The 27,104-nt window shown below is 43.6% G+C and overlaps 2 protein-coding genes across 4 annotated transcripts in view; one reads left to right on the top strand and one right to left on the bottom strand.

Moving 5' to 3' along the window:
• SQLE (squalene epoxidase) overlaps window positions 1-27,104 on the bottom strand; it is a 767,303-nt gene that overhangs the window by 498,616 nt on the left and 241,583 nt on the right. The window lies entirely within an intron of this gene.
• The window catches only part of TATDN1 (TatD DNase domain containing 1), a 37,689-nt gene that overhangs the window by 5,522 nt on the left and 5,063 nt on the right, over window positions 1-27,104 (top strand). The window contains exons 2-9 of one of the 3 annotated variants that reach the window (XM_049765788.1): window positions 308-357; window positions 3,636-3,699; window positions 7,843-7,986; window positions 8,100-8,142; window positions 15,831-15,916; window positions 16,009-16,049; window positions 18,824-18,900; window positions 26,628-26,698. In XM_049765788.1, coding sequence (XP_049621745.1) covers window positions 308-357; window positions 3,636-3,699; window positions 7,843-7,986; window positions 8,100-8,142; window positions 15,831-15,916; window positions 16,009-16,049; window positions 18,824-18,900; window positions 26,628-26,698 — 576 coding nt within the window. Of the gene's footprint in view, window positions 1-305; window positions 358-3,635; window positions 3,776-7,842; window positions 7,987-8,099; window positions 8,143-15,830; window positions 15,917-16,008; window positions 16,050-18,823; window positions 18,901-26,627; window positions 26,699-27,104 lie in introns of those variants that run through there. The other 2 variants (XM_049765789.1, XM_049765790.1) reach the window with 2 other exon arrangements.

The raw sequence follows: 27,104 nt of genomic DNA, 5'->3' as shown, positions 1-27,104 counted from the left end.
TTAATATAATTACTTTATGGGGCCAGAGCATGGCACAGCGGTAGGGCGTTTGCCTTGTACACAGCTGACCCAGGATGGACCGCAGTTCGATCCTCTGGCATCCCGTATGGTCCCCCACGTCAGGAGCGATTTCTGAGCATATAGCCAGGAGTAACCCTTGAGCATCACTGTGTGTGGCCAAAAAATCCAAAATATATATAATTACTTTATTTAAGCACTGGGGTTAAAAAATTGTTCATAGTTCAGTTTCAGTGATAGAATGTACACCATGACCAGGTTTTCTTAATGCAGAGATTTTCTTTTACAGATGACTTACAGGATGTAATACAGAGAGCTGTCAAAATTGGTGTTGAAAAGGTAACACTTTGTTTTAAATAAACAGCTGAATTATGTGGTGATGGGTATATTGTGGTAACTGTGTACACCTGAATATTCATGTCTTCCTTGAAAAATGTTTAAAATTTATCTGAATAATAATAAAACGTTTTGAAATAGCTTTTAATACATTTTATAGCACAATTTAGCTCTTGTTGTAATTAAATCATTGAAAAGACATATAACTATCTAGTTTGTATTTGTTTGTTTGGGGGCCATACCCAGCAATGCTCAAGGCTTACTCCTGGGTCTTCACTCAGGAATCATTTCTGGAAGAGTTCAGAGGACCATAGGAGGTGCTGCGGATTGAACCTAGGGCTGCCGCTTGTGATACAAGTGCCTTACTTGCTATACCTTTCTGGCCCTAGTTTTAGTCTTTTATGCTATAGGTATAACTTTGCAAATAACTGAGAAGGTTTTTTTTTATTATAAAGTCACCATGAGATACGGAGTTAAAAAGTTGTTAATAGGGGCCAGAGAGATAGCACAGTGGGAGGACGTTTACCTTGCATGCAGCCGATCCAGGACAGATGGTGGTTTGAATCCCAGCATCCCATATGGCTCTCAGTGCCTGCCAGGAGCGACTTCTGAGCATAGAGCCAGGAGTAACCCCTGAGCGCTGCCAGGTGTGACCTAAAAGCCAAAAAAAAAAGTGTTTTTATTTATACAGTAATATTTTAATTTATCAGGCCAGGGAGAAAGCACAGCAGTAGGGCATTTGCCTTGCATGCAGCCAACCCAGGAGGGACCTGGTTTGATTCCCAGCACCCATTCCTCCAGCCTGCCAGGGGCAATTTCTGAGTGCAGAGCCAGGAGTAACCCCTGAGCGTCACTAGGTGTTGCCAACAACCAATCAATCAATTAAACAATAAAGTTTAAAAATTTTTTTAATTTATCAGACAAATTCCTATTTTATGAGAAGTCTAAACACATGAATCTCCATGTCAAATTCTTTGAATAGATATTCTTTTTAGTTTTATTCTTCTTAAAAACTGACTAGCCCACATATGAACATAAAAATTAAAGTTTAGGGGCCAGAGTGGTGGCGCAAGCGGTAAGGCATCTGCCTTGCCTGCATTAGTCTAGGATGGACTGTGGTTCAATACTCCAATGTCCCATATGGTCCCCCAAGAGTGAAGCGATTTCTGAGCGCATAGCCAGGAGTGACCCCTGAGTGCCGCTGGGGATGGCCCAAAAAGCAAACAAACAAAAAAAGTTTATTTTGCTATATGTTTCATTATTTTTACTTCCTCTCATATTTTTTCTTTATATGTGTATCTGGAATGAATCTTCAGTTTGGCTCTGGGAGACCCTAGAAATAACTTGAAGGTGGTGTTGGTCCTTGAGAGGAATATGCTTTAAACTGCCTTCTTTAATCTTTATCAATGCCCACCTCTATAGTGGCATTTTCCCATTCTGCTGGAGCTGGGCTGGAATTTGGGCCACAGCTGGCCATGCTCAGAGCTTGCTCTTGAGCCTTTGTTCAGGAATCATTCTTGCTTTGTGGAACCATATGCAATGCTGGGGTCCAAACCTGGGTTGGCTGCACACAAAGGAAGCTCCTTAACCCCTGTTCTATCCCCTCTGCCTTCCCACCCCTGCATCTTTCGTTGTTTTGGGGGGAAGGCATACCCAGTGATATGCAGGAGTTAATGCTTGGCTCTACACACAGGAACTGGAGAACCAGAGATAGAACCCCAGTGGTACCTACTGCACTATGGCTCCAGCCCCATCCAATGCTTTTCATTAACAGTATCAAAAGTGTGCTCTTGGGGCTAGTAGCACAGCACAGCATTAAGGCGTTTTCCTTGCACATGGCTGATCCAGGACCAACAGTGGTTCGGTTCCCAGCATCCCATATGGTCCCTCCTGAGGGCAGCCGGGTTGGCCCAAAAACCAAAACAAACAAACAAGTAGAACTTTCATCATTGGGTGGACTCTGACGACTTCTTTGTCAGGAGCCATCAATTTCCCTATGAATTTTTCAGTATTCATTAGTTTAGTGTTTCTCAAATCTTTTGGTCTCTGAACTCTGTCATATTCGTTCATCAATAATAAAAGCCCAAAGAACTTTCACTGTAAATATTAAATATGCAATTCAAAAAGAAAAGTTTAAAATATTTAATTATTTATTTGGGGGGGGAGCAGTGCTCAGGGGTTACTCCTGGCTCTGTGCTCAGAAATAGCTCCTGCCAGGCACGGGGGACCAGATGAGATGCTGGGATTCAAACCAACGTCAGTCCTGGGTCGGCCACTTGCAAGGCAAACACCCTACAGCTGTGCTATCTCTCCAGTCCCATAATATTTGATTATTTAGATAAAAATAATAAACCTTAGTAGAGCAATAGTATTTTTATGAAAAAAAAATGAGTATTTTCTGGACCTGAGTGATGGGTCTAGTGGGTAAGGTGCTCGCATGCAGCCCACTCAGACTTGATCCCTAGCACCTCATGAGTCCCCGACACCTTGAAGAATAATTCCTGAGCACCATGTTGTGGCCCAACAAACAAAAAAAGAAGTATTTTCTAGTTTCATGAATGGAATTGTTGCACATTTATTCTCTCTTCAATGTCTAGTCTGAGAGAAGAGCAGTGACCTGCCAGATACAGTTCTGCGGTCAGTATGTTATCCTCTCACATTATTAGGTCACCGCTGGAATGCCTCTTTGCGTACTTTTAACAGAATGAGAATGACAAATTGTGTCAGCTTGTCATGAAAGTGGTCCTTATCTCGCATAGCCCTTGGAGTCCTGGGGCCACACTTGGAAAACTGCAACAATTGGTGGACACTACTGAATTACTAACTTAGATGGTCAGAATTCTAAATTTGGAGGCCCTGTCATTCAGTCTTTCTTAACACACGAGCTCTGACCTCAAGGAACTTGTGGTCTAACCAGAGAGCAGATGTGTGTTGTAATAGCATAGTGTGACAAATTCTGCTGTGGTTGTGTATGTATTTGAGTATGTGTATAGGAAGGAGTCAGGGCTCCCTCAGGAGGTGATTATTCATATGGCTTTTTTGTTTGTTTGTTTTGGGGGCGGTCCCACCCGGGAGTGCTCAGAGGTCACTCCTGGCTCTCCACTCAGAAATCGCTCCTGGCAAGGCAAACGCCTTACCTCCATGCTATCTCTTCTGCCCCTATTCAACTGACTTTTAAGAAAAGTTGTTATGGTCTTGATTAACCTGAAAATTCTGGAATAAAGCAGCAGTAAAGCACCAGGAGAACATGTTGATGCTTATTTTATTCCTTTCTGTTTCAGTTTATGATTACAGGTGGAAATCTCCAAGACAGTAAAGATGCTCTGCATTTGGCACAAACAAATGGTACCCTCATATTACTTTTACAAAAAAATACAAATTAAGTTATTTTTGAAGAAATCTTTCTGAAAACTGCTTTCAGGTACAAACATAGTAGACCATGATATAGCAACCATTGGAAAATAGACTTGTTGGATTTAATATACATGTTTTTATGTGCTATGTGCTTTTTTTTACTTTCATTGGGGAGGTTTGGGCCACAGCTGGCAGTATTCAGGGCTTACTTTTGATTCTCTGCTCAGGCTTGGGGGAACCTACTGGGGTACTGAAGATTAAATTTAGTTTGGCTATTTGCAAGGCAAGTGCCCCCTACCTACTCTACTATCCCTTCAACCCCACTCACAGTATTTTGTAATGGAATCTTGTTGAAAGAGAAGCCGTCAGGTTCTGCTGATAATTTAGCTATCAAAGTCTTAAAAATAATCCTCACCAGACTTGGAAGATTGCTTCAGAAACTTTGGAAAAGTTTAAGAAGAGTGTTTCTTCCTTATCCCCACACAGACTTCCTACTCCTGTATGCTTCCTTTCCCTTGGTTGTATTATGATAACCAAGGGTCTCACACAAACGTACAACGTTGGTTGTTGTGTTCGCACACAACTGAAGTGCTTGCTTGGCTCTTATACCTCTGCTGTGGTGTACACACAGGCTGGAGGGCTGGGAGGGGGGGGTTTGTAAAGTATCATACACTTGGTCATGCACATTCTTAGCTGCAGTGCTTGCTGGGGGGAGAGGGCGAGATAATTATACAGTTTTGTTTTGTTTTGGTTTGGTTTGGTTTTGGTTTTTCGGGCCACACCCATTTGATGCTCAGGGACTACTCCTGGCTAAGCGCTCAGAAATATCCTCTGGCTTGCGGGGACCATATGGGACGCCGGGGGATTGAACCGCGGTCGTGATCTTTCCTTGGCTAGCGCTTGCAAGGCAGTCACCTTACCTCTAGCACCACCTTCCCGGCCTCTTTGTTTTGTTTTTAAACAGTTTATTTATTTATTGGTTTGGGGGCCACATCTAGCAATGCTCAGGGATTACTCCTGGCTCTGTGCTCAGAAATTGCTCGTGGCAAGCTTGGGGAGCCCTATGGAATGCTAGGAATTGAACCGGGTCAGTCCCGGGTTGGGCATGCAAGGCAAATGCCTTATTGCTGTGCTATCTCTCCGGCCCCTATCACACAGTTTTGGAGGTAGTCTTCCAGACAGTGGTCAGGGAACCCAGGGTTATACCTGTAGTTTCCCAACCATTAGACTAGACCTGAGAGTATGTTTTCGCCTGGGCCCTGAGGTACTGGCCCACCCCGGTGGTGTTGAGGACATGCAAGACCACCCCTTTTGGTGCTGGGGAGGCATGTGGTACAGGGGATTGGCTTCTCCTGTTCTGCCTTCCTGAACCCTTCTTAGATTTAGCCATGGTGCCGGCACACATCTCACTCGTGTGCTAGAATTTGCACATTCTTCCAGTGGCAGTGGCCCTCACAGCTGAGCTGGGCTACCCTACGCACATGGGTGATGCTACAGGTCAAACACATAGCCCCAGACTCACATGGCAGGTGCTCTTTCCCACAGGGCTGTCCCCAGGTCTCAGATACACATTTAAAAATTCTTAAATCTTGGACCTAAAAAATAACCTCAGTCTCCTGAGTGCGTGTCCCCAGCCCCACGTCATGCCCTGAGCACTGAGGGAAGGGACCCCATGCTACCAAGCCAGAGTAGAACCCTGAGCACTGCCTAGGATGATCCCCAAATGAAAAGGGAACAAATTTATTGGGTCTCCATCTGAGCCCTCCTGTGCCCCCCCCACCCCCCCATGTCCCTGCTGTCACCACCTCACAGCTCTATTCTCCTGGTTCTCCTGTGCAGAAAAGGCTGTTTAGGGATCAGGTGTAAATGTCTCACCCAAAAGTTCTGAGGTTTCTTTTGTGCTTCAGATGGCTTATTGGGGGAGGAGAGAGAGTTAGCTGTAGTGCCCCAGGTTTTTCTTTGTTCTGTGCTTAAGACTGGTACAGGGACTATATGCCTTTTGGGGGTCAACAGGATGTAGGGCAGATACCTTACCCCATGTACTAGTTCTTCAGTCCTCAAATAAGTGAATTTTATAAAAAAAAAAAAGTGAACCTCTCTTCCACCTCCTAAAATACATCTTAAACATTTCTTTCTTTTTTTTTTTTTTTTTTTGGTTTTTGGTTTTTGGTTTTTGGGCCACACCCGGCATTGCTCAGGGGTTACTCCTGGCTATCTGCTCAGAAATAGCTCCTGGCAGGCACGGGGGACCATATGGGACACCGGGATTCGAACCAACCACCTTTGGTCCTGGATCGGCTGCTTGCAAGACAAGCGCCGCTGTGCTATCTCTCCAGACCCACATCTTAAACATTTCAATAAAAGCATTAAACAAGAGGAACTGTAGTGATAGTACAGGAATTTACCTAAGCCGGGTTCAATCCCAGCACCTTATGGTATCCCCCAAATGTGCAGGTGTGATCCCTGAGTGCAGAGCCAGCCTGAACATAGCCTGGTGTAGCCCCAAAGTAAAAAATAAATGGAAACATTAGATATAAGTCACATAAACATTGGATGGACGAGAGAAAATTAGGTAATGCTTCATTCTCTGAGAAATTATTTCACAAAATTAACACATAGAGCAGGGGTGGCGAACAAGTTAGACACAAAGAGCCAAAATTTTAAACTGTGAGAGTCAGAGAGCCACACCACACAGTGACCTGCCAAAACAGACAAACACTCACACAAAAGCATCTAATTTTAACAATAATCTATTAAACACATATTGCATTTTGCCTTTTTGAGTGAGGGTAAAAATCCTGCAGTGATGGTGAGGGTGTGCTGCATCCTCCACACTAAGAACTAACGGCCAGATGTGACCCAACATGTGACACACTGGTGCCCCCGCTTGCTGTTGTTTTCGAGGCATGGGAGACGGGATGGACTCCGCTCGGAGATCTCTCCTCAGAGGTCCCTCCTCAGAAGCAGCAGAACAAAATCCAAACTTAGCAAAGAGCCACAGTATACAAAATAATGAGAAAAGGCAAAGAGCCGCATGTGGCTCAAGAGCTGTGTGTTCGCCACCCCTGACATAGAGGGACAGGGGAGAGGAACAGGCAGAGGGAAATATTTTGAACATGGGAACGGCACTCAATTTTTCATGGTGGATGTGATGTGGCATAGACATCTGAAGTATAAAGCAATAATCCCAAAATTTTAGTAGTATTGGAAAACAATGGTAAATCAACAGAATTTTTATTGAAAAGTTAAGTATTTCATTTTCCATTCTATAAGACTCAAGTATCAAACTTTGGAAAGATTTTAATGAGTTTATTATTTGATGAAGGCAATTTTTATATTCATGCCCTGCTTTTTATATGTTTAACACATGCAATTCCAATTGTTTGAATACTCAATGACTTAAAAAGCCTGTTCAGGGACTGGAGTGAGAGTACAGTGAGTAGGCACTTGCCTTGCTAACCATAGTTCCATCCTTGGTATCCGTAGCACCATCAGGAATGATTCCTGAGTGCAGATTAACCGTTGAATACTGCCTGGTGTGGATATCCCTCCCCCTCCGAAAAAGAAAGCCTGTTTGGAAACCACTTAGGGCACATGTGCTCAACCTCTGGCTTAACCCTTGACACCACAGAACCCCACCAAGGATCACTGGGTGTAGCTCTGGAGACCCCTGAGCTCTACTGTATATGGTCCTGTTGATGCCCCAAGTACTACCAGAATGGCTCAGGTGATCCCCAATACCATAGGGCCTGAGCTCCACAGCATCTTTGGGACTTGCTCATTAAACTTCTGGCCTAGTTTACTGAGAATCATCAGGAGGGCCCCCTACCAGTGGTCCTCAAACTATGGCCCGCGGGCCACGTATTGTATTTGTATCTGTTTTGTTTCTTCATTGCCAAATAAGATATATACAGTGTGCATAAGAATTCGTTCATAAGTTTTGTTTTTACTAGAGTCAGACCCTCCAATGGTCTGAGGGACAGTGAACTGGCCCCCTGCTGAAAAAGTTTGAGGACCCCTGCGCCTAGACCCTCTCTGATCATTACTTGGGAAGCGCCCTCCCCACTTCCAGATCAGCCCATTGAAGCTATTAGCGTCATTCACTTTGGAAATGTCCTCATTATTTTGTGTTAGATATGTTTTTTAGCACTGTTGGATGCCACCCTACGCGATGTGATGACTTTGAAAAGAACGATCCAGATCATTACTTAATGGCATTGCTAGATCTTGCTGAGAACAACAAGGGCAAAGTCGTGGCAATAGGGGAATGTGGGCTCGGTAAGTGCCACCTCATTTGGAGTGACTTGTTTCAAAACAATTGATTCGTTCAGAACAGGTAATAACTGTTTAACTGAGTAATAACTGTTTGTTTGTTTTTTGATCATTTTAAGATTTTGACAGACTACAGTTTTGTCCAAAAGACACGCAGCTCAAGTAAGTAAGGATTTTTTTTTGTTGACTTTACAGATTCTTAAGCATGATTTTTAATTGCTCTAATCAGTGTATAATTAGTTGGAATAAGCATATGATTTTAAAAATTTGGGGCCCGGAGAGATAGCACAGCGGCGTTTGCCTTGCAAGCAACCGATCCAGGACCAAAGGTGGTTGGTTCGAATCCCGGTGTCCCATATGGTCCCCCGTGCCTGCCAGGAGCTATTTCTGAGCAGACAGCCAGGAGTGACCCCTGAGCACCACCGGATGTGGCCCAAAAACCAAAAAAAAAAAAAAAATTTGGTGTGTGTTGGTGGGGGTGGAAATGGGGGTTGAGGGTGGGGGCTGGGGCTAGATCTGTTTTGAAGCTTAGGGGTTTGCTGCTGGCAGTGATTCAGGGTTTAAGGTATTGAACCTTGAGCTTCATGTAGTCTAAGTCCTTTGAGCCATCTCCCTAGTCCCAAGCATAGGATTTTTAGGGTGCAATTTGGGATAAATTTGTTTCAAACATTTCCTGAAGTATGTTTTCTAACATGATTAACAATTCAATTTGACATTGGTGACAAATATATTGTTTTACATGCAAGAGACCTTTTCTTTTAATTCAGTAATTGCTTTCATGGTTGACCCATTCCAGTGAGATGAACTAAATTCAATTGCCGGGGGACAGAATTGAAAGACAAAGGGTGCTCTCTGATCACCAGAGCTGGAAAATCATGTCTTCCTCTCATTGGGGATTAAATATTATTCACGTACAGCATGGCAGTGTTTGTGTAGGTGCTGTGTTGAATGCCGTAGCTTCTGAGCAATCCCAGAGCTCATAAGCCTTGAAAATGCACACAGTCCACTGCTTATAGCTTTTTATTAGAGCTCCTAGCATGGTGGGGGGCCGGTATGAAAGGCTGAAAAGAAAAATGAGGTCATTGGATTAAGCATACTGTTCACTTTCAAAAAACGGTGTCTTAATTTTCAAGACGAGTAAGCATTATGATAAGCTTCTGATTTAGCTATTCAGCCGTTCAACAAATACTTGTAGAGGACTGTACTGGGAACTGTAGGAAACTTGGTATAGAAAATGTGAAAAAGGCATCGTATCTGTCCCTCGAAACATTTACTAATTAACAGCCCTCTGTCCTGCTTAGTTTCTTATCCACAAAGGAATCTGAATCGAATTCTCTTGTAAGAGAGTGTGAAATAATTTCATTTTAATTCTTGTGATGACTGATTTGGCCAGTAACGGAATGGCCTGAAGTGAGCTTTCAATCCTATATCCCAAAGTGTGCTTCTTCTCCCTGACCCACGAGTGAGAGTTCAATGTGTCCTTCATAGTTGGAAACCTCTGTAAAGGAACGAATTAACATGCAAGAGTTCTGTCCTTGATTCTGGCTGCAGGATTCCTGAAGGTGACATCGGAGCGTGGGTCTCAGAGTGATGATGTATAGATGCATTCTTTTACATTCTTTCAGGCCTCTCCTTTGTGACCCCCTCTCAAGAGTTGTATAATCTGTGTGGAATACTTGCTGTTTTCCCAGGGGTGGACGGGTGGTTACCAGTGAGATGGTTACTCAGTCTTTCCACCTCTTGATTCACAGAGAGCTCACCAACAAAATGCACATGTTCAAACTTAAATAGCAAACACTTGGCTGTAACAGCTTCTTAGGATTAGCCTGAAGAAGGACCACAATTCCTCCACTTCGGTCTGTTCTGGACCATGATGAGCCCCGTGAAACCACCACTGTGAGGACAGGCCAGTGGCAGAGTCCCCTGTTCATGTGACTATCATCCAAATGAGTCAAAATTGTTTCTAAACTGCAGTCTAAACACTTTGAACTCACTTTTTTATTTGTTTGCTTTTTGGGCCACACCCATAGATGTTTAGGGGTTACTCGTGGTTCTGCTTTCAGGTCATTCCTAGCAGTTCTTGGGGGCTCATATAGGATGCCAGGGATACAACCCAGCAGATGTCCTACCTGTTGTACTATTACTCCCGTTCCTAAACTCACTTATTTTTTTTTTTTTTTGGGCCACACCCTGTGACGCTCAGGGGTTACTCCTGGCTATGCGCTCAGAAGTCGCTCCTGGCTTGGGGGACCATATGGGACGCCGGGGGATCGAACCGCGGTCCGTCCTAGGCTAGCGCAGGCAAGGCAGGCACCTTACCTCTAGCGCCACCGCCCGGCCCCAAACTCACTTATTTTTTAATTCAGTGTAAGCATTGATATTATCACCGCTGTTTAACTTCTCATTCGCCATCATCTTCAGCACATAATTTAAAGCAGTAAGAGCAGCTGGACATTGTGTATGCTTTAAAGCACATGCCCGTTGTCAGTTGTTCCCCTATGCTAGAGTTTGAACTTAACCGAATCATTCTTCTGCAGGCACAATACAAAGACTGCAAACTCCTCCAGATAAGAGAGGATATAAGGATATGATAATACTAAGAGGCGTGGATAGCAGAGGGAAGGCTAGACTTTCTGTTGGGGAAAGCTGTGTCAAGGGGATGGGATGCCAGATCAACACCTAGAGCAGATGAAGCAAAGCTAGTGGGTAGAAATAATGGAAAGATGGCCTTTTCAGCTTGAGAAAAATGTTGCTTTTTTATTATTTATTTATTTATTTTTGGTTTTGGGGTCATACCCGGCAGTGCTCAGGGATTACTCCTGGCTCTATGCTCAGAAATCGCTCCTGGCAGGCCCGGGGGACCACCTGGGATGCTGGGATTCGAACCATTGTCCTTCTGCATGCAAGGCAAACGCCCTATCTCCATGCTATCTCTCCAGCCCCTGAGAAAAAAGTTTTAATTATAAACCATTAAATGATTTAGTTAAAAAATAAATGACATGTAAGTATCACCCCATTCATGTGGTTACTAGAGAAACGGCACTGCATGTCCTCTGTCTCCTGCTTTTTTTTTTGCCATTTACTGAGAGCCCCTGGTCTCTGTGTTTACAGCACTCTCTGTATTTCAGTATTTCTTCTCTCCCACAATAAACTAGCAGATCTGGGACTTGGTCATATGGCTTTAGAACTGTGTGTTAAAAATATGAACAGTGTAGACTGTTAGACACTAAGTGGAATGCTCTGTGTTTTCCTCACCCAGAAACTAAACAGTCAGGTTTACATAGTGACTAGGGCACACTTTCCTGACATGTGTGTTTCATATTACTCCTATTTCATTTGCACCACTTTCATTTGAACTTGTTTTCATTTGCGTTTAACAATAGATCGTGCCAACTTCAGTTAGCTTAATTTGGGCCAGAAGGATTTAGAGTGTTTCTGGGGCCAGACCAGTAGAACCGCAGGTGGTGGCTCTTGCCTTGTACACAGTTGGCGTGAGCACAATACCTGGCACCTCAAATAGTTCACCAGGAATGATCTGAATAAAGAGCCAGAGGAAGCCTTGACCACAGCTGAGTGTGACCCACCGTACACTGCCCTACTAAGGAAAGACTTCGAAAACTTGAAGTATAGTATAGCTAGCCCACATTATTATTCTCCTTCTCTTCTGTTTTTGTTTTTGTTTTTGGGCCACACCTGGCATTGCTTAGGGGTTACTCCTGGCTGTCTGCTCAGAAATAGCTCCTGGCAGGCACGGGGGACCATATGGGACACCGGGATTCGAACCAACCACCTTTGGTCCTGGATCGGCTGTTTGCAAGGCAAACGCTGCTGTGCTATCTCTCCGGGCCCTCCTTCTCTTCTGTACTTAAGGGGCAAGAGTGATAGTACAACTGATAGAGCACTTCTCGCATAAAAGCTAACCTGGGTTTGATCCTGGCATCTGATCCCTGCCAGGAGTAATTTCTAAGTTCAGAGTCAAGAGTAAGCTCTGAGCATCACTGGGTCTGTCCCCAAAATCCAAAATGAGTGAATGAATGAATGAATAAATCTATCTTACTGTTTCTAAATTGGTCTCCTTAGATAGAAGGCCCTTAAGTTTTTCTTAGAATGTCAGTTTAGTGATGATACATTTCCTTAACTGTGATGTGTCTAAAAAGCTCTTCATTCCTCCTTCAAATCTGATAAACTAGCTGGATAGAGTATTCTGGACTGGAGTCTGGCTAGCCTTGTGCTGCTGAATAATCAGAGCTGGCAGTTAACTGCTTACATTCTTTCTGGCTAGAGGGGTATAACAATCAGGTGGATTGGTGTGGCCAGTTAGTTTGTCCTGTAGGAACCAACACTTGATAATTGCCTCTAGTGCCCCTAGTTAGCTCAGCTCTTTAGAGGGGTGAGTTGAGATCTGCTCTGAGATTTGTCATCTGGGGCTGTTAGGTGGAGAGTGAGATCCAATATGGCATTGGCTGTATAATTGTGTGAGCATAGTTGCCTTCTATCAGCTCTACCATAGCAAGGTTAAGGGGGATTGTAAAAATGATGGACCAGAAAGATAGCACAGCAGCAGGGCCTATCTAGGATGGATGGTAGTTCCAATCCCGGCAACCCATATGAGCTCCTGTGCCTGCCAGGAGCAATTTCTGAGCACAGAGCCAGCAGCAGCCCGAGTGCCACCAGTTGTGACCCAAACACAAAACAAAACAAAATGGTGCCTGCCAATGACTCGAGCCTGGTTAAGGGGTTTGTTGTTTTCTTTTTCAGAGGGAATGTTCAGGGATCTCTCTTGGTTGTGTTCAGCTGACCGTATGCTGTGCTGGGTCTCACACCAAGATTGATTATATGTGTACAAGGCCTTAACCTCTGTACTCTCCAGCCCTGATTTTTTGTTTGTTTTGTATTGTTTGTTTTTTGAAATGCCTGGATGGAACCCAGAGCCGCACACATGCAGGACAAGCATTTTTAATATCCCTAACCTCTAAAACTTATTGCTCCCCTACAGTTTCTGCCTCCTGTTCAGTGCTATTAAGTAGATCATCTTAGGACTGGCCTGCACTTGTCCACTACTAGAGTAAGCACCACACTTTCACCTTAGGCCTTTCTGATTCCTGTCATTCTGAAGGAGGGGGTCACAGAGGGGGCATTGCCTACCTCAGCAGTCTGGGCACTCTCCTTTGTGGCTGTCGTGAAACTTTTTTTCCATTGGGCATATAAATCGGTCTCGGTTCCGGTGTCGATTAACCCAAGTTTTGGATTGGACTCTTTGAGTACAGAGGTCAACATCAGTTCTTCCCTGTGTGGCATTCCCTCTCCTAGTTACTTTTGCTGATATTTAGAATATTTGTAAGCTGCTGGAAATAGTGAATATGTGGTAATTATCAAAGTATCTTTGCTTATTCTAACCCAGCTTAAAAGGTGATTGAAAACCTAAATATCTGAGAGGGACATAGCTCGAAGGTGGGACCACCACAGACTCAGTCCCTAGCACCACAAAACAACTGAGATTTCTCTGCTCTTCCCTCTTCCACTCCTTGGTAACCAAATGACAAACAGAAGAAAAGAAAGCCCAAGTAATCGGTTCCTAAAGACGCAGATGGCAAATTTGAGGAAGACACTTCTAAAAGGCTCTTTTTATTTCTAAAACTTTTCAAGAATCCAGGGGATATCTTTGGGAAATAGTTTTGTACTTCAGAAGTTATATGAATGGGAAACAAAAGAAAGTTAAGTTATAAATACAGGAAAATTTGTTCTTGGAGATCAGAGTATGTGGAAGAAGAAGAAAAGCTCTTTCAAGAAAACAATAAGGGGCCGGAGAGATAGCATGGAGGTAAGGTGTTTGCCTCTCATGCAGGAGGTCATCAGTTCAAATCCCAGCGTCCCGTATGGTCCTCCCGTGCCTGCCAGGAGCAATTTCTGAGCCTGGAGCCAGGAATAACCCCTGAGCACTGCCGGGTGTGACCCAAAAACCACAAAAAAAAAAAAAAAAAGTCTAGGGGCCAGGCGGTGGCGCTGGAGGTAAGGTGTCTGCCTTGCCTGCGCTAGCCTAGGACGGACCGCGGTTCGATCCCCCGGTGTCCCATATGGTCCCCCAAGAAGCCAGGAGCAACCCCTGAGCGTCACAGGGTGTGGCCCAAAAACCAAAAAAAAAAAAGAAAAAGAAAACAATAAGGGGGCCGGGCGGTGGCGCTAAAGGTAAGGTGCCTGCCTTGCCTGCTCTAGCCTTGGACGGACCGCGGTTCGATTCCCCGGTGTCCCATATGGTTCCCCCAAGCCAGGAGCAACTTCTGAGCACATAGCCAGGAGTAACCCCTGAGCTTTACCGGGTGTGGCCCAAAAACCAAAAAAAAAAAAGAAAAAAAAAAAGAAAACAATAAGAAGGCCTGGGAGATGGCGTAGGGCTGGTGCACATGCTCTGCACTCACTAGGCCAGGATTTGACTCCCAACACCACATGGTCCCCAGAGTACTGCTGGGAGCAACATTTGAGTACTGTGCCAGGAGTAGCACTTCACCAAAACAAAAAAGTAAACAACAAACTGTTTTCTTTAATTCCTATTTCACCACTATACAGCCATTAAAGAGCCCAAGAGGAACTCTGAGCTGAAACAAAGGAAAACATAGAATGTTCCATCAAAATAGAGTCTATAATGTCATACACTGCTGGGACCTGGTTTTTCGGGCCACACCCGTTTGATGCTCAGGGGTTACTCCTGGCTAAGCGCTCAGAAATCGCCCCTGGCTTGGGGGGACCATATGGGATGCCGAGGGATGGAACCAAGGTCCTTCCTTGGCTAGCGCTTGCAAGGCAGACACCTTACCTCTAGCGCCACCTCGCCGGCCCCGATGGTGGGATTTTTTTTGTTATTGTTTCTGGGGCCACACTCAGGCCTTACTCCTGGCTGTGTGCTCAGGAATTTTTCCTGGTGGGGCTGTGGGGACCATATGGAGTGCTCAGAATCAAACCAGGATCTGCTGCTTGCAAAGCAAACGCTACCTGCTGTGTTATCACTCTGGCCTTTGAGACAATGTCATTTTAAGGATCAAATTACAGCCCTTGAGAACTCCTTTTTATGAAACATTCCAGGACTAACATTTTAGCATAGAATTTTTATTTTCAAAAAATTAAAATATTTCTGCTTTTGTGCTATTCAACAGATTCTCATGTTGAGAGGTTTGGGGGAATCTGCCCTTTTTTTTGCTCAGAGACAGTAAATTCTTCCATTTTGGTGGGATTTATTGGAAGGTGGAATAAACATTGAGACAGTAGATCTTGGCAGAGGGTCATGGTACCAGGAATGATATCCATGTAAAGTATGTGCTCTAGGCCTTTGAGCTTCTCCCTGGCAGTATATAGCAGAGCAAAGGAAATGGAGTTGAAAGTGCTGCACTGCCTGCTCTCAGAGCAGGACTGCTGCTGCAAGCAGGACCGCTGCTGCAGCATTTTCTGTTTCCTGCAGATGACTCAGGGAAAGGATCCCACTGCTGCTTCCTCTGCTGGGATGTGGTCTGAAAGCTGATTCAGAATAATCATTCTGAGAAGCACCCTCGTTCGCTCTAAACTGAAACCTTAACGGCTCTTGACTTCTGTAGTAGCAGTGTGAAGTGTATTTCTGACAATTATAGATAAAAACACAAGCACTTCTGAAAATAATTTTGTAAACCCGGGAAATCAATATTACTTTATAAAAAGTGATGTTAGAAAAAACTTTCTGCTAGGCCCGATTATTTTGAAATGCTCAAATTCATGGTTTTCTGTTTTAATTTCTAGAGAGTAATGTCCCATGAACATTTAGCAGCGTCCTTTTTTCTCATGCTGAAATAATATTAACAAGGAAATCTCTGTTCGGTTCTATGCAGGTATTTTGAAAAACAGTTCGAACTGTCAGAACAAACAAAATTACCAATGTTCCTTCACTGTCGAAATTCACACGATGAATTTTTGGGTGAGATAAAACTGAAATCTTGTTTATAAATTTAAGGTTTTTCTTTTTCAGGAATCAAGCTGTTTTCTAAAATTTCTCTTGTTAATTCACAGACATATTGAAGAGAAATAGAGATAAGTGTGTCGGTGGCGTGGTGAGTATAAGAGTTTTGAATTACTGGATGCTCAAACGTGTCTTGATGATTAAGGCTGGGCTCTAACCCATGTTTTACCAATAAAATTATTATAAAGTTTTTCTCTCTCTTTTTTTTTTTTTTTTTTGAAAGACATGTACTTTTGGATCCATAGACCAAATGTAGGACAAATAAATATCTCACTTTTTTAATTGGTAACTTTGCTTGAGTACAAGAATGAATATAGAATTCAGTTTGTAAGAAAATTACGTAAATAGGGGCCGGAGAGAAAGCATGGAGGTAAGGCATTTGCCTTGCATGCAGAAGGACAGTGGTTCAAATTCCGGCCCATATGATCCCCCGAGCCTGCCAGGAGTAACCCCTGAGCGCTGCTGGGTGTGACTCCCCCCACCCCAATAAAAGGAAATTACATAAATATACCTCTAAACATGTCTTTTGGGGGGAGGTCACACCCTGTGGCTCTCAGGAGTTATTACTGGCAGGCTGGGGGGATCATGTGGAATGCAGTCATTATTCTGAGACATTTCCCCATGAACAACAGCCTCTCATCAAGTTAGACGCCCAAGCTAGGGCATTCAGAGTAGTGGTTTTAAATCTTTTTTACAATAATTATTTCCGGTTTGGGGATCATACCTGGTGGTGCTCATGGCTTACTCCTGGCTCAGCTCCAGGATCACTCTTGTGGAGTTCAAGGGACTTTATGAAGTGCCAGGAATTGAACCCAGGTCAGTCACATGCAAAGCATCTCTCCACCCTACAGTGAATTTAAATCTTGTTTGGATCATGGACTCTTTGGGAAATCCACCTCAAGAAAAAGCTCAGGTGTATAAATTTCCATTCTTCTAGGAGAGTCTGTAGCCTAAAAGCTTTCATCCAAATATGTGAAAGCATAAGTATTCTGTGCAGTTAAGCAAAGATGCAATAGCACTCCGTTGATAATGTCATATACTTTCATGTCTAGCTTCTGCCTTATTTCATAACGTGTGATATGCACTCGCATGATATACACTTTCTGCATTACTGTGCTTGTTAGTATTACAGTGCATATTCTTATCTATTGTTTTACTTACCCTGTAGCATATTTCTCAGGAACTAAATGTACCTCCCAATTAAGAGACTTTCATCAATTCCTTCTAATACTGGTAGCACTTTGTAGCCTTAATCTCCACCTGTCAGCCAGCCAGTTTACTTTATTTCTAAGTAAGATTTTATTTGAATGATCCTGTAATAGGTTAAAAAAAAAATGAACAGCAACAAGTCCATTTCACATGTGTGATTTTTATTCTTTTTTATTTTTTGGTTTGGGGCTACCTCTGCGGTCTCAGCGCTCATTCCTGATTCTGCTCTGAGAGATCACGCCTGGCAGGGCATGGTGGGGGCGCATATGAAATGCTGGGGATCATATGAAAGGCAAACGCCTTACCCACTGTGCTATTACTCCAGCCCTTGTATGCTACTTTCCCATCCAATCTGCTGGTCTCCTCTGACTGGCCTACATCTGTGTTGTGGAATGGGGAGGTATTGTATGCTCTCAAGTGCTCCAGGAACTCCAGGATCTATGTACCTGGAATTTTCATTGATTTGGCATCTCTGCAGAGTTTAAGTCATGATGGAATGAAGTTGGGCCATTTATGTGGTGCCAGTTGTGGGGTGTGGATGCAGCTTCGGGGCTTTGGATACCCATTTCTAGGGTGTCCCAGAGTTTTAGCCTCTTTGGGCTTCGCCAGAGTCCCTGTGAGTTTCTTTGTCTTGGCATCCTTTCTGAGATTAGCTGTAAAGCTGGACTGTCAACTTGATAGTAGCTGTGACATGTGGTGTGGCTCCAGGGACTCCTGGTAGTACAGGGGTGGGGTGGCGGCACTGACCACCTCCCTTCTGAGAAGACCCCAGAATGAAAACGGGTATATTTGGGCCTAGCAATACTTTCTGCATAATTTGTATCTTGGGAGTGTGTCTGGACCAGTGCATCCAACCACAATAAATTACATTTTGAAAGTATTTTTCTTACAGCCTTTTCATAAAAATTTCAAAACTTATCTCTATTCTTATGAGAACAATGAACAAAAACTTCAAACTTATTTACTTTAGATTCAGAGATAGGGCTCAGTGGTAGAATACTTGCCTTGCACTGCCCCCACTTCTACACACACACACACTTTTTTTTGTTTGTTTTTGGGCCACACCCAGCAGTGCTCAGGGGTTACTCCTGGCTGTCTACTCAGAAATAGCCCTTGGCAGGCACGGGGGACCATATGGGACACCGGGATTCGAACCAACCACCTTTGGTCCTGGATAGGCTGCTTGCAAGGCAAACGCCGCTGTGCTATCTCTCCGGGCCTACACACGTGTTTTCTAACATAACCTTTGCCTAATAATCTGGCTTCCAAACCTGGAGTACTGGGGTCAAAGAGCACTAGGGAGCAGGAATGAAACATTGCAAGGCACCTATTTGAAAAAAATACAGCAAAACAAAAAAACATGCAGTTCGCTTGCGTCTCACTTGTCACACATCCTCAGTCCTGCCTCTGTACTTTTTGCTTTTGGGCCACACCCAGAAGTTTGTAGTGCTTTCTCCTGGCTCTGCGCTCAGAGGCACACCTGGTGTGCTTAGGAGCCAATGGTGACAGGGATCAACCCCTGTTGTCCTTGTATGCAAGAACTCTACTCTCACTCTGGCTTGTATCTGTACTTTAGTTTGCAAAGTTCTATTTATGTTATTTAGAATTTGAAACAGTAATTATTGTACTGATAAAATCATACCTCTGTGTCCTTAGGTGCATTCATTTGATGGTACCAAAGAGGCTGCGGCTGCTTTGATCGACTTAGATTTCTATATAGGATTTAATGGTTGGTAGGTTCTTAAACTTTTTAACTTTCATGTAGTAAACATAATTAAACAGTTGTCCTAATTTGCTTTATAGTGAATTTTGTTAGTTTGTTTGGTAGCATGCTCAGGACTTATTCCTGGCTCTGTGCTCAGGGAACTGACCAGATATGGTAACAGGGATCAAAAGCAGGTCGGACACATGCAAGACAAATTCCCTACCCACTGTACTATCTCTCCAGCCCTGGCAAAGTAAAATATTTTAATTAAAGGAATTGACTTAAATGTGGATGAAAGAGATGTGTGTTTGAGAGAACACGGGCTTCTCCAGTACAGAAAAACGAGATACTCAATTTTTTTAAATTGAAGTTGTGTTTTGTTTTGATCTTGGCCTGATAATTTCAGAGATTCTGTTAGCAGTTAACTTGTCAACTACAGTGGAAAATTTAAGCTTGAAATGTTATAAATACTATCCTGTGTTGCAATAGTGGACAATGGCCTTACATTGGGATCACCAGCTTGTTTTCTTTTGCAATGCAGTTCTCAAAACATCTCTTTATCTCATTAATGTTAATTTGGGGGGATTGGGATCACATCTAGCTGTACTAGGATTTGCTACTGATTCTGCACTCAAGAATCACTCCTGGTAGGGCGTGGAAGACCATATGTGGTGCCAGGGATATTGAACCCAGGTTGCTCATGTGCAAGAGAAGCATCTTACCCATTGTACTTATCTCTGTGATTCAACTTTTTTGGGTTTGGGTTGTGTGTGTGTGTGTGTGTGTGTGTGTGTGTGTGTGTGTGTGTGTGTGTGTGTGTGTATAGTTTTGTTTTTGGTGTGTGTGTGTGTGTGTGTGTGTGTGTGTGGTTTTATTTTTGGACCACACTTGGTGGTGCTCAGGGCACTGCTTTGTGCTTAGGCATCACTCATGGCAGGTCCAGGGGATCGTATATTGTGCCAGGGATCGAACTAGGTTCAGCATGTACAAGGCAGGTGCCTATCGGCTGTTCATCTCTCTGGCTTCACTTTATCTCTAAATCATGCTCGTGTTCACTGAATTGCGGACACATACTTACTCCAGTGTCTAATGATGGGAGTCAGCTGGATAACCCCACCAAACCATTTCATGAACTCCCACCAGGATTGCAATTGAGTTTATAAAACAGTGATTCTCTTTTCTCTTCAGTGTTATTCACTTTCTGATATAATAATCAGAATATAAAACATCTTGATGGGGCTGGAGAGATAGCATGGAGGTAGGGCGTTTGCCTTGCACGCAGAAGGACGGTGTTTCGAATCCCAGTGTCCCATATGGTCCCCCATGCCTGCCAGCGGTGATTTCTGAGCGCAGAGCCAGGCGTAACCCCTGTGCACTGCCGGGTGTGACCCAAATACCAAAAACAAACAAACAAACATCTTTATAACAGTATCGCTGACAGTGTTGTTTGTTTGTTTTGCTATAGAATTTAGCACACACACACACACACACACACACACACACATACACACACACACACATTCTTTTAGGATCATTCCCCTCAGTACTTGGGGCCACGTGATACTGGGGATGAACTCCTACATACATAGCATGTGCTCCAGTCGTTCTCACTTTTTGTTCTTTAGGGGGGATTTGCACGCAGAAGTGCTCAGGTCTACTTGACTATGTTGTCAATCACTCGGCATTGCGAGGGGACTGAAGAGGGTGCCAGGAATTTTAACTGGGGACAGCTTCCTGCAAAGCAAGCACTTTAATCCCTACACTGTCTTTAGTCTGATTTTTTTTTTCATTTAATTTTTTTTGTAATTTAACTTGTATAGCTGAAATTCCAATTCAGATTGGAATTTAAAAATTACATAATAGGGCTGGAGTGATATCACAGCTGTAGGGCATTTGCCTTGCATGCAGACGACCCGGGACAGACCCAGGTTCTATCTTTGGCATTCCATATGTTCCCCCTGAGCCTGCCAGGAGTGATTTCTGAGCAGTCTGGAGAAACCCCTGAGCACTGCCGGGTGTGGCCCAAAAACAGAAAAAAAAAAAAAAAAAAGAATAAATAAAATAGCATCACAAATGACTTAAAATAATGATCTTCGGGGGCCAGAGGGATAGCACAGCAGTAGAGTTTCTCCTTGCACACAACTGACCCAGGGCGGACCCAGGTTCAATTCCTGGCATCCCATATGATCCTCCAAGCCTGCCAGGAGCGATTTTGGAGCACAGAGCCAGGAGTAACCTCTGAGAACCAATGGGTATGGCAAAAAAAAACAAAAATAAAAATATTGATCTTCAAAGGTATCCACATCTTGATTGCTGGGATCTCAGTGATGTATAGTACCTGTCTTTCATATGTGTGTGTGTGTGTGTGTGTGTGTGTGTGTGTGTGTGCGTGTGTGTAAATGTGTGTGCGTGCATATATATAAATTGTTTGGTTTTGGTTTGGTTTTTGGGCCACATCCAGTGACTTTCAGGAGTTACTCCTGGCTATGCGCTCAAAAATCGCTCCTGGCTTAGGGGACCATATGGGACGCAGGAGGACTAAACCGCGGCTCATCTGAGGCTGGCTCATGCAAGGCAGATAGATGCCTTATCCATTGTGCCACTGCTCCAGCCTGTCTTTTACATTTTTAAAATTTTTATTTCACTAGAGATACACGTTACTTCTTTTTTTGCAAAGAGAGGGACAGCCACATCCAGCAGTGTTCAGGGGTTATTCCTGGCTCTGGGGTCAGGAATCAGTCCTGGCAGGCTTGGAGACTCTGTAGGAGTTGAGTGCGGATTCAATCCAGATTGGTTGTGTGCAAGGCAATCCCCCAGTTGCTACACCATTGCTCCTGCCCCTCGTGTCACTTAAGAGTAATGACTTTTGAGGCTGGAGTGGTAGCACTGTGGCTTGGCTCTTATGCTATCTGAGCACTTGCATTTCTTTTTGTGTTTGTCTTGTATGTTAGGGATGGAATCTAGGGCCTCATATCTACCGAGCAAGCTCTGATGCTCAGCCACAGCCCCTTTGTTTTTGTCTCATACCCTGACAAATAGTTATTCAGAATCCTTGGTTGTATGTTTTCATTATTATCTGTGCAGATATGATTGTCAGACATATGGCATACTTATGACATTTTCCTGGAGTAAAGCTGCTCGTATTTTTATTAGCTCTCAAATTTCCAGCATTTCACTTTCTAGCAGCTCAGTAAAGTCTTAATTTTCCATCAGAGAAAACCTGTCTCACTCAGTTCCTGCTAGCTCCCTGAGTCTCAAACCCGCCCATCTTTCTGCTTCCGTTTGAGCCTAGTGTCCTTTGCTGGATCTCCTTTTTTTAGAGTCCACGTCTTCTGTTTTATTTAGATGGGGCACATTTGTTTTTTTTTGTTTGTTTGTTTGTTTTGTTTTGTTTTGTTTTGTTTTTTGGTTTTTGGGCCACACCCAGTAACGCTCAGGGGTTACTCCTGGCTATGTGCTCAGAAGTTGCTCCTGGCTTGGGGGACCATATGGGACACCGGGGGATCGAACCGCGGTCCGTCCAAGGTTAGCGCAGGCAAGGCAGGCACCTTACCTTTAGCGCCACCGCCCGGCCCCGATGGGGCACATTTGAAAGTGAATTTATTCTGTTCTTGCTCTTGAAAATGTGTCTGGATTGTTTGTTTATTGAAAAAATGCTTCCACCTGATACGATATTCTTTCTAGACATAAAAGCCCAAATAGAAGGCATTCTCAGTGAAAATCTAGTTCCATGGCTCTGTGCTAGCGCTGACATTAAACTGGTGGCTCTTCGGATTCCCAGCCTCCTCCAAGATTTGAGTCTTTTCTTTCTGATATTAGCTGACATTCACTGTGTGGTCTACTAGCCTCTTTCAGCTATTTTCTTTTTTTGGGGGGGAGGGGTCATTGTGGGAACTTTTTTCGGCTTTATATTACTTTTTTTCTGAGTTTTAGACATAGGTTGAGACAGCTTTTACATATAATTTTTAGTAAAATTTTTTTTGTTTTTTTGTGTCACACTCAGAGGCGCTCAGGGTTTACTCCTGGCTCTGCACTCAGAAATCGCTGACAGGCTCATGGGATGCAGGGAATCGAACCACTGACCGTCCTGGGTCCGATGTATGCAAGGCAAATGCCCAACAGCTGTGCTATCTCTCTGGCCTCTAAATTTTTTTTTTCAGACATTTTGTGGGGGAGAGAACTAGAGATCTGCGGGCCACTCTTTTTGGGGGGAGAGTTGGTTTTTAGTCACACCCAGCAGTGTTCCTGGCTCTGCATTTAAGGGTCTATTCCTGGCAGTACAAGGGGACCATATGGGACATTGGATTAAACCCAGGTGGACTCTATGCAAGATAAATGTCCTACCTGCTGTGCTATCACTCCAGCCCCTTGTGAGTCACTCTTGATAGTACTTGGTCGAACTATGTACTTTGGACAAGTTAATGCTCAGGCCCAGCAGTGTTAGGAGGCCATAGCGCTATACCCAGAGGTGCTCAGGGCACATGCGGCGCTGGAGTGAACTGGGGACTTCCACCTGCCAGGCAGGCATTCACTTCCGGTCTTTGCACTTTCTCCAGCCCTGATGTGCCAGTCTTTGTAACCTCTGAAAGCTCTTAGTCACCATAATTGTTTGGCAGATGCAACATCTTCTTGTCTCTAAAATTAGGAGTCAGTGTTTAAAAAAATAAAGGCTAGGTTGGTCTGTCATGCTAGGTTTCTATTAGGATGGTGCCTTTTTATCAAACATTTTTTCAGCTGTTTCTTAAAATTAAAAATTGGATAAAAGGCAATTTGAGAGGCCAGGGAGAGACCTTGAAGGACAAAAGTGGATGGATTCCACCAGGTTTAATCCTGGCATGGTTCCTGAGCACCATCAGAGTAACCCGCAGTAGATACAGGGGTCGTGTAGAAGGCAGCTCTGCGGGGAGGTGGATGATCCATTTGGGTCACCTGCTGCCCTTCATGAAAACGTGTCCAGATCTTCCCTGTTGATTTTGCGGTCTTCAGAAAAGGGTCCTCTGATATACACAGAATGATCGCACACGTTTGTGGAATGTGAACAGAAAGGAGGATCTATGGTAGTAATACTCAGAGGCAATAGAGATGAGCACCGAGAGCACCGGTCCATGTTAGGAAGCTTGCCACAAAAAAGGGACGTGCAGTTAGGGCAGAGAAGGGCTGGTTCACTATGGCAGTGATAGTGGGAAAAGATCACTCAGGACAAGAGCTGGGTACTGGGGATGAAGGGGATTAAGTGATATTCATGAGACCCCTTCAGTAACGATGGCAAACCAGTGTCTAAAGGGAAAAATAATATATATATGTATATATATTCTCCTTTATGTACATATATGGGAAGGGAGGGGGGGGAGAGAGAGAGAGAGAGAGAAGGGAGAGAGGAGTGAGAGAGAGAGAGAGAGAAGGGAGAGAGGAGTGAGAGAGAAGAGAGAGAGAGAGAGAGAGGAGAGAGAGAGAGAGAGAGAGAGAGGAGAGAGAGAGAGAGAGAGAGAGAGAATGCCATAGAGGCAGGCAGTGGGGAAGACAGAAGGGAAACCAGGACATTGGTGGCAGAAAATGTGCACTGATGAAGGGACTGGTATTAAACGTTGTATGACTGTAATCGATCATAACAAATGTGTGACTATCTCATGGTGATTCAATTAAAGAATCATTTATTTTTCAAAAGGGGTCCTGATTCCTGTGAGAAAAATTAGTGTTATCAGTGTATTTACACTCTGCGGTTAAAAGAGGGGCTCTTACAACTTCAGGTTTCTTTTCCTTTTGTGGGTGCCAAGGATTCAGGGCACTCACACATACATGCATAGCGTACATACTGGCACTGCTATGCTCTGGCCCCAAACAATCCAGCTGGCTCAGTTAACATTTAGTCTCCACTGCAGGGTTATTCTCCAGTCCAGTTTCTGGGCTGAGAACTTTCTCTTATAGGTGATTTCGTCTGCTTGTCTGCAGTATCTTTCTGTAGGAAAACACTTGCTCTGTAAATACAGGGCACTTATTTCCTCATTCGTTTTCTGCTGTGCTGTACTTAGTACCTAGAATTATCTACTATCTCTGAAAAGTTTGCAGGACATTTTCTTTATTAAATAATGGACGGCTTCAAAAAAAAAAAGAAAAAATTATGTACGGCTTCAGAGAAAGCCTTTATGGTACCAATTTGAACTCTAAGTGTATACTAGGTTTCTAATTAATTTGCATTTGTAGACGTGGCTTTAAGCTAACGTTCCCCACTCCACCCCCTCTGCATAGGAGCAAAATTAGCAGGCCAGAGTCTCCACGGGAAATAAAGCAAAATAGGGCGATGACAAGCTTCCATAAAGATACCACTCTGTGGCCAGAGCAATAGTATAGTAGGGTAAGGTGTTTGCCTTGCACACAGCTTACCTGGGTTTGATTCCCAGCATCTCCTATGGTCCCCAGACCACCACAGGAGTAATTCCTGAGCAGAGTCAGCAAAGCCAGGAGCAACCCTGAGCACTGCCCAGTGTGCCCCTAAAGCCAAAAATAAAATAAATCCCTCTTTTTTTAATCCTTTCCTTTGCACTGAGCACAGGAACAGCACAATTTATACTTGGGAGGAAAAGAGTTTCATCTCCAAAAAACTGAACAAACCTAGTAAGGCCAAAATGTGGCATATTTGTTAACCCAAGAGAAAAACATTGAGGACCAAAAGCTATAGAGCTGGAACATTAGCACAGTGGGTGGGGTGCTTGCCTTGTATGTAACCCAGAATCATTCCCTGGATACTCCAGATGGTAACATGAGCATCTTCAGGAGTGATCCCTGAGCACAGAGCCTGAAATAAGCCCTAAGCACTGCCAGGAATAGCTAACTTTCCCCCCCAAATACTAAAATACTACACTTAAAAGATTCTGGGTGAGTGGCAGGGGATGGGGCTTGGGCCTTGCTGTCTTGGATGCTACCTCCCAACACTGCTCCCGAGAACCATGCTAGGCTGGGGACTGAACATGGGCCTCATGCATGAAAATGTACACTGGCCCTTTGGCCCATCCCTATGTCTATGGAACTAGGAATTTTAGAATACTTTTATAACAAAATCCTAAGCATTTTCAGATATGGGAGGGGGGCTTAATGGAACTAGAAATGGTATCTTATAGCTAGCTTTTTGTTTCATGCCTTATTAAATGTATTCATTCTGAGTGCTTATTTTCATCCTACTTCTGACCTGGTGAAACATGAACATTTGAGTATCTAATACTGATTCTTTTATACCAAGCTAATATTATGTATCTGGCCCAGAAAGGAATTTGCCATCCCTTCAAACTCTTTTTTTTTTTTTTTTTTTTTTTTGTGGTTTTTGGGTCACACCCGGCAGTGCTCAGGGGTTATTCCTGGCTCCAGGCTCAGAAATTGCTCCTGGCAGGCACGGGGGACCATATGGGATGCTGGGATTTGAACCGATGACCTCCTGCATGAAAGGCAAACGTCTTACCTCCATGCTATCTCTCCAGCCCCCCCTTCAAACTCTTAACTCATGAATTTGCTAATTATCCACAGGCAAATTATTTTAAAAGGATAAATTTTACTTAAGACTGAAAATTATGAACAACTGATAAGCAACAAAAAATACATCCCTCTAAAGTTAAGATTTGGTTGCAATAGATCTTAATCTGAATCCTGTCTAGATACTTTCTGAAGTATTATGGCTAACCAGTTTTATTTTGGTATTTTGAGTTAGTTTTTGTTAAATCTATATATTTTTTAAAATGTGTATATAACCATTTTTTGACTTTTAAGTTCACTGAAAACGGAGGCTAACTTGGAAGTTTTAAAGTCCATACCGACTGAAAAACTAATGATCGAAACAGGTGAGCTTATTTTCATAATTATGATTTTCATCCTAGAGTTTAACATGAGAGCTAGAGAAACATTACCTTTTAAATTGCAATGTTCAACCTCAACAAATAACTTTTCAGAAGACTCTCAAGATTTTAATAAATGAAAAATATTCGTGGAGGTAGGGCATTTACCTCAGATGCAAAGGACGGTGGTTCGAATCCTAGCATCCCACATGGTTCCCTGAGCCTGCCAGGGGCGATTTCTGAGCGTAGAGCCAGGAGTAACCCCTGAGCACTGCCGGGTGTGACCCAAAAACAAAAACAAAAAACAATTTATACATTTTGAAATCTATACCCTTAAAAATGAGGTGCCTCAAGGTTTCAAAACTACTTTTTCCATCCACAATATCTTTCAAAAGGTTTATTCTACAAAACA

The sequence above is a fragment of the Suncus etruscus genome, chromosome 19, assembly GCF_024139225.1.
Source record: "Suncus etruscus isolate mSunEtr1 chromosome 19, mSunEtr1.pri.cur, whole genome shotgun sequence".
NCBI lineage: Eukaryota > Metazoa > Chordata > Mammalia > Eulipotyphla > Soricidae > Suncus > Suncus etruscus.
Note: the sequence above shows the minus strand (reverse complement) of the source record. Positions and strands in the feature narration are given on the sequence as shown.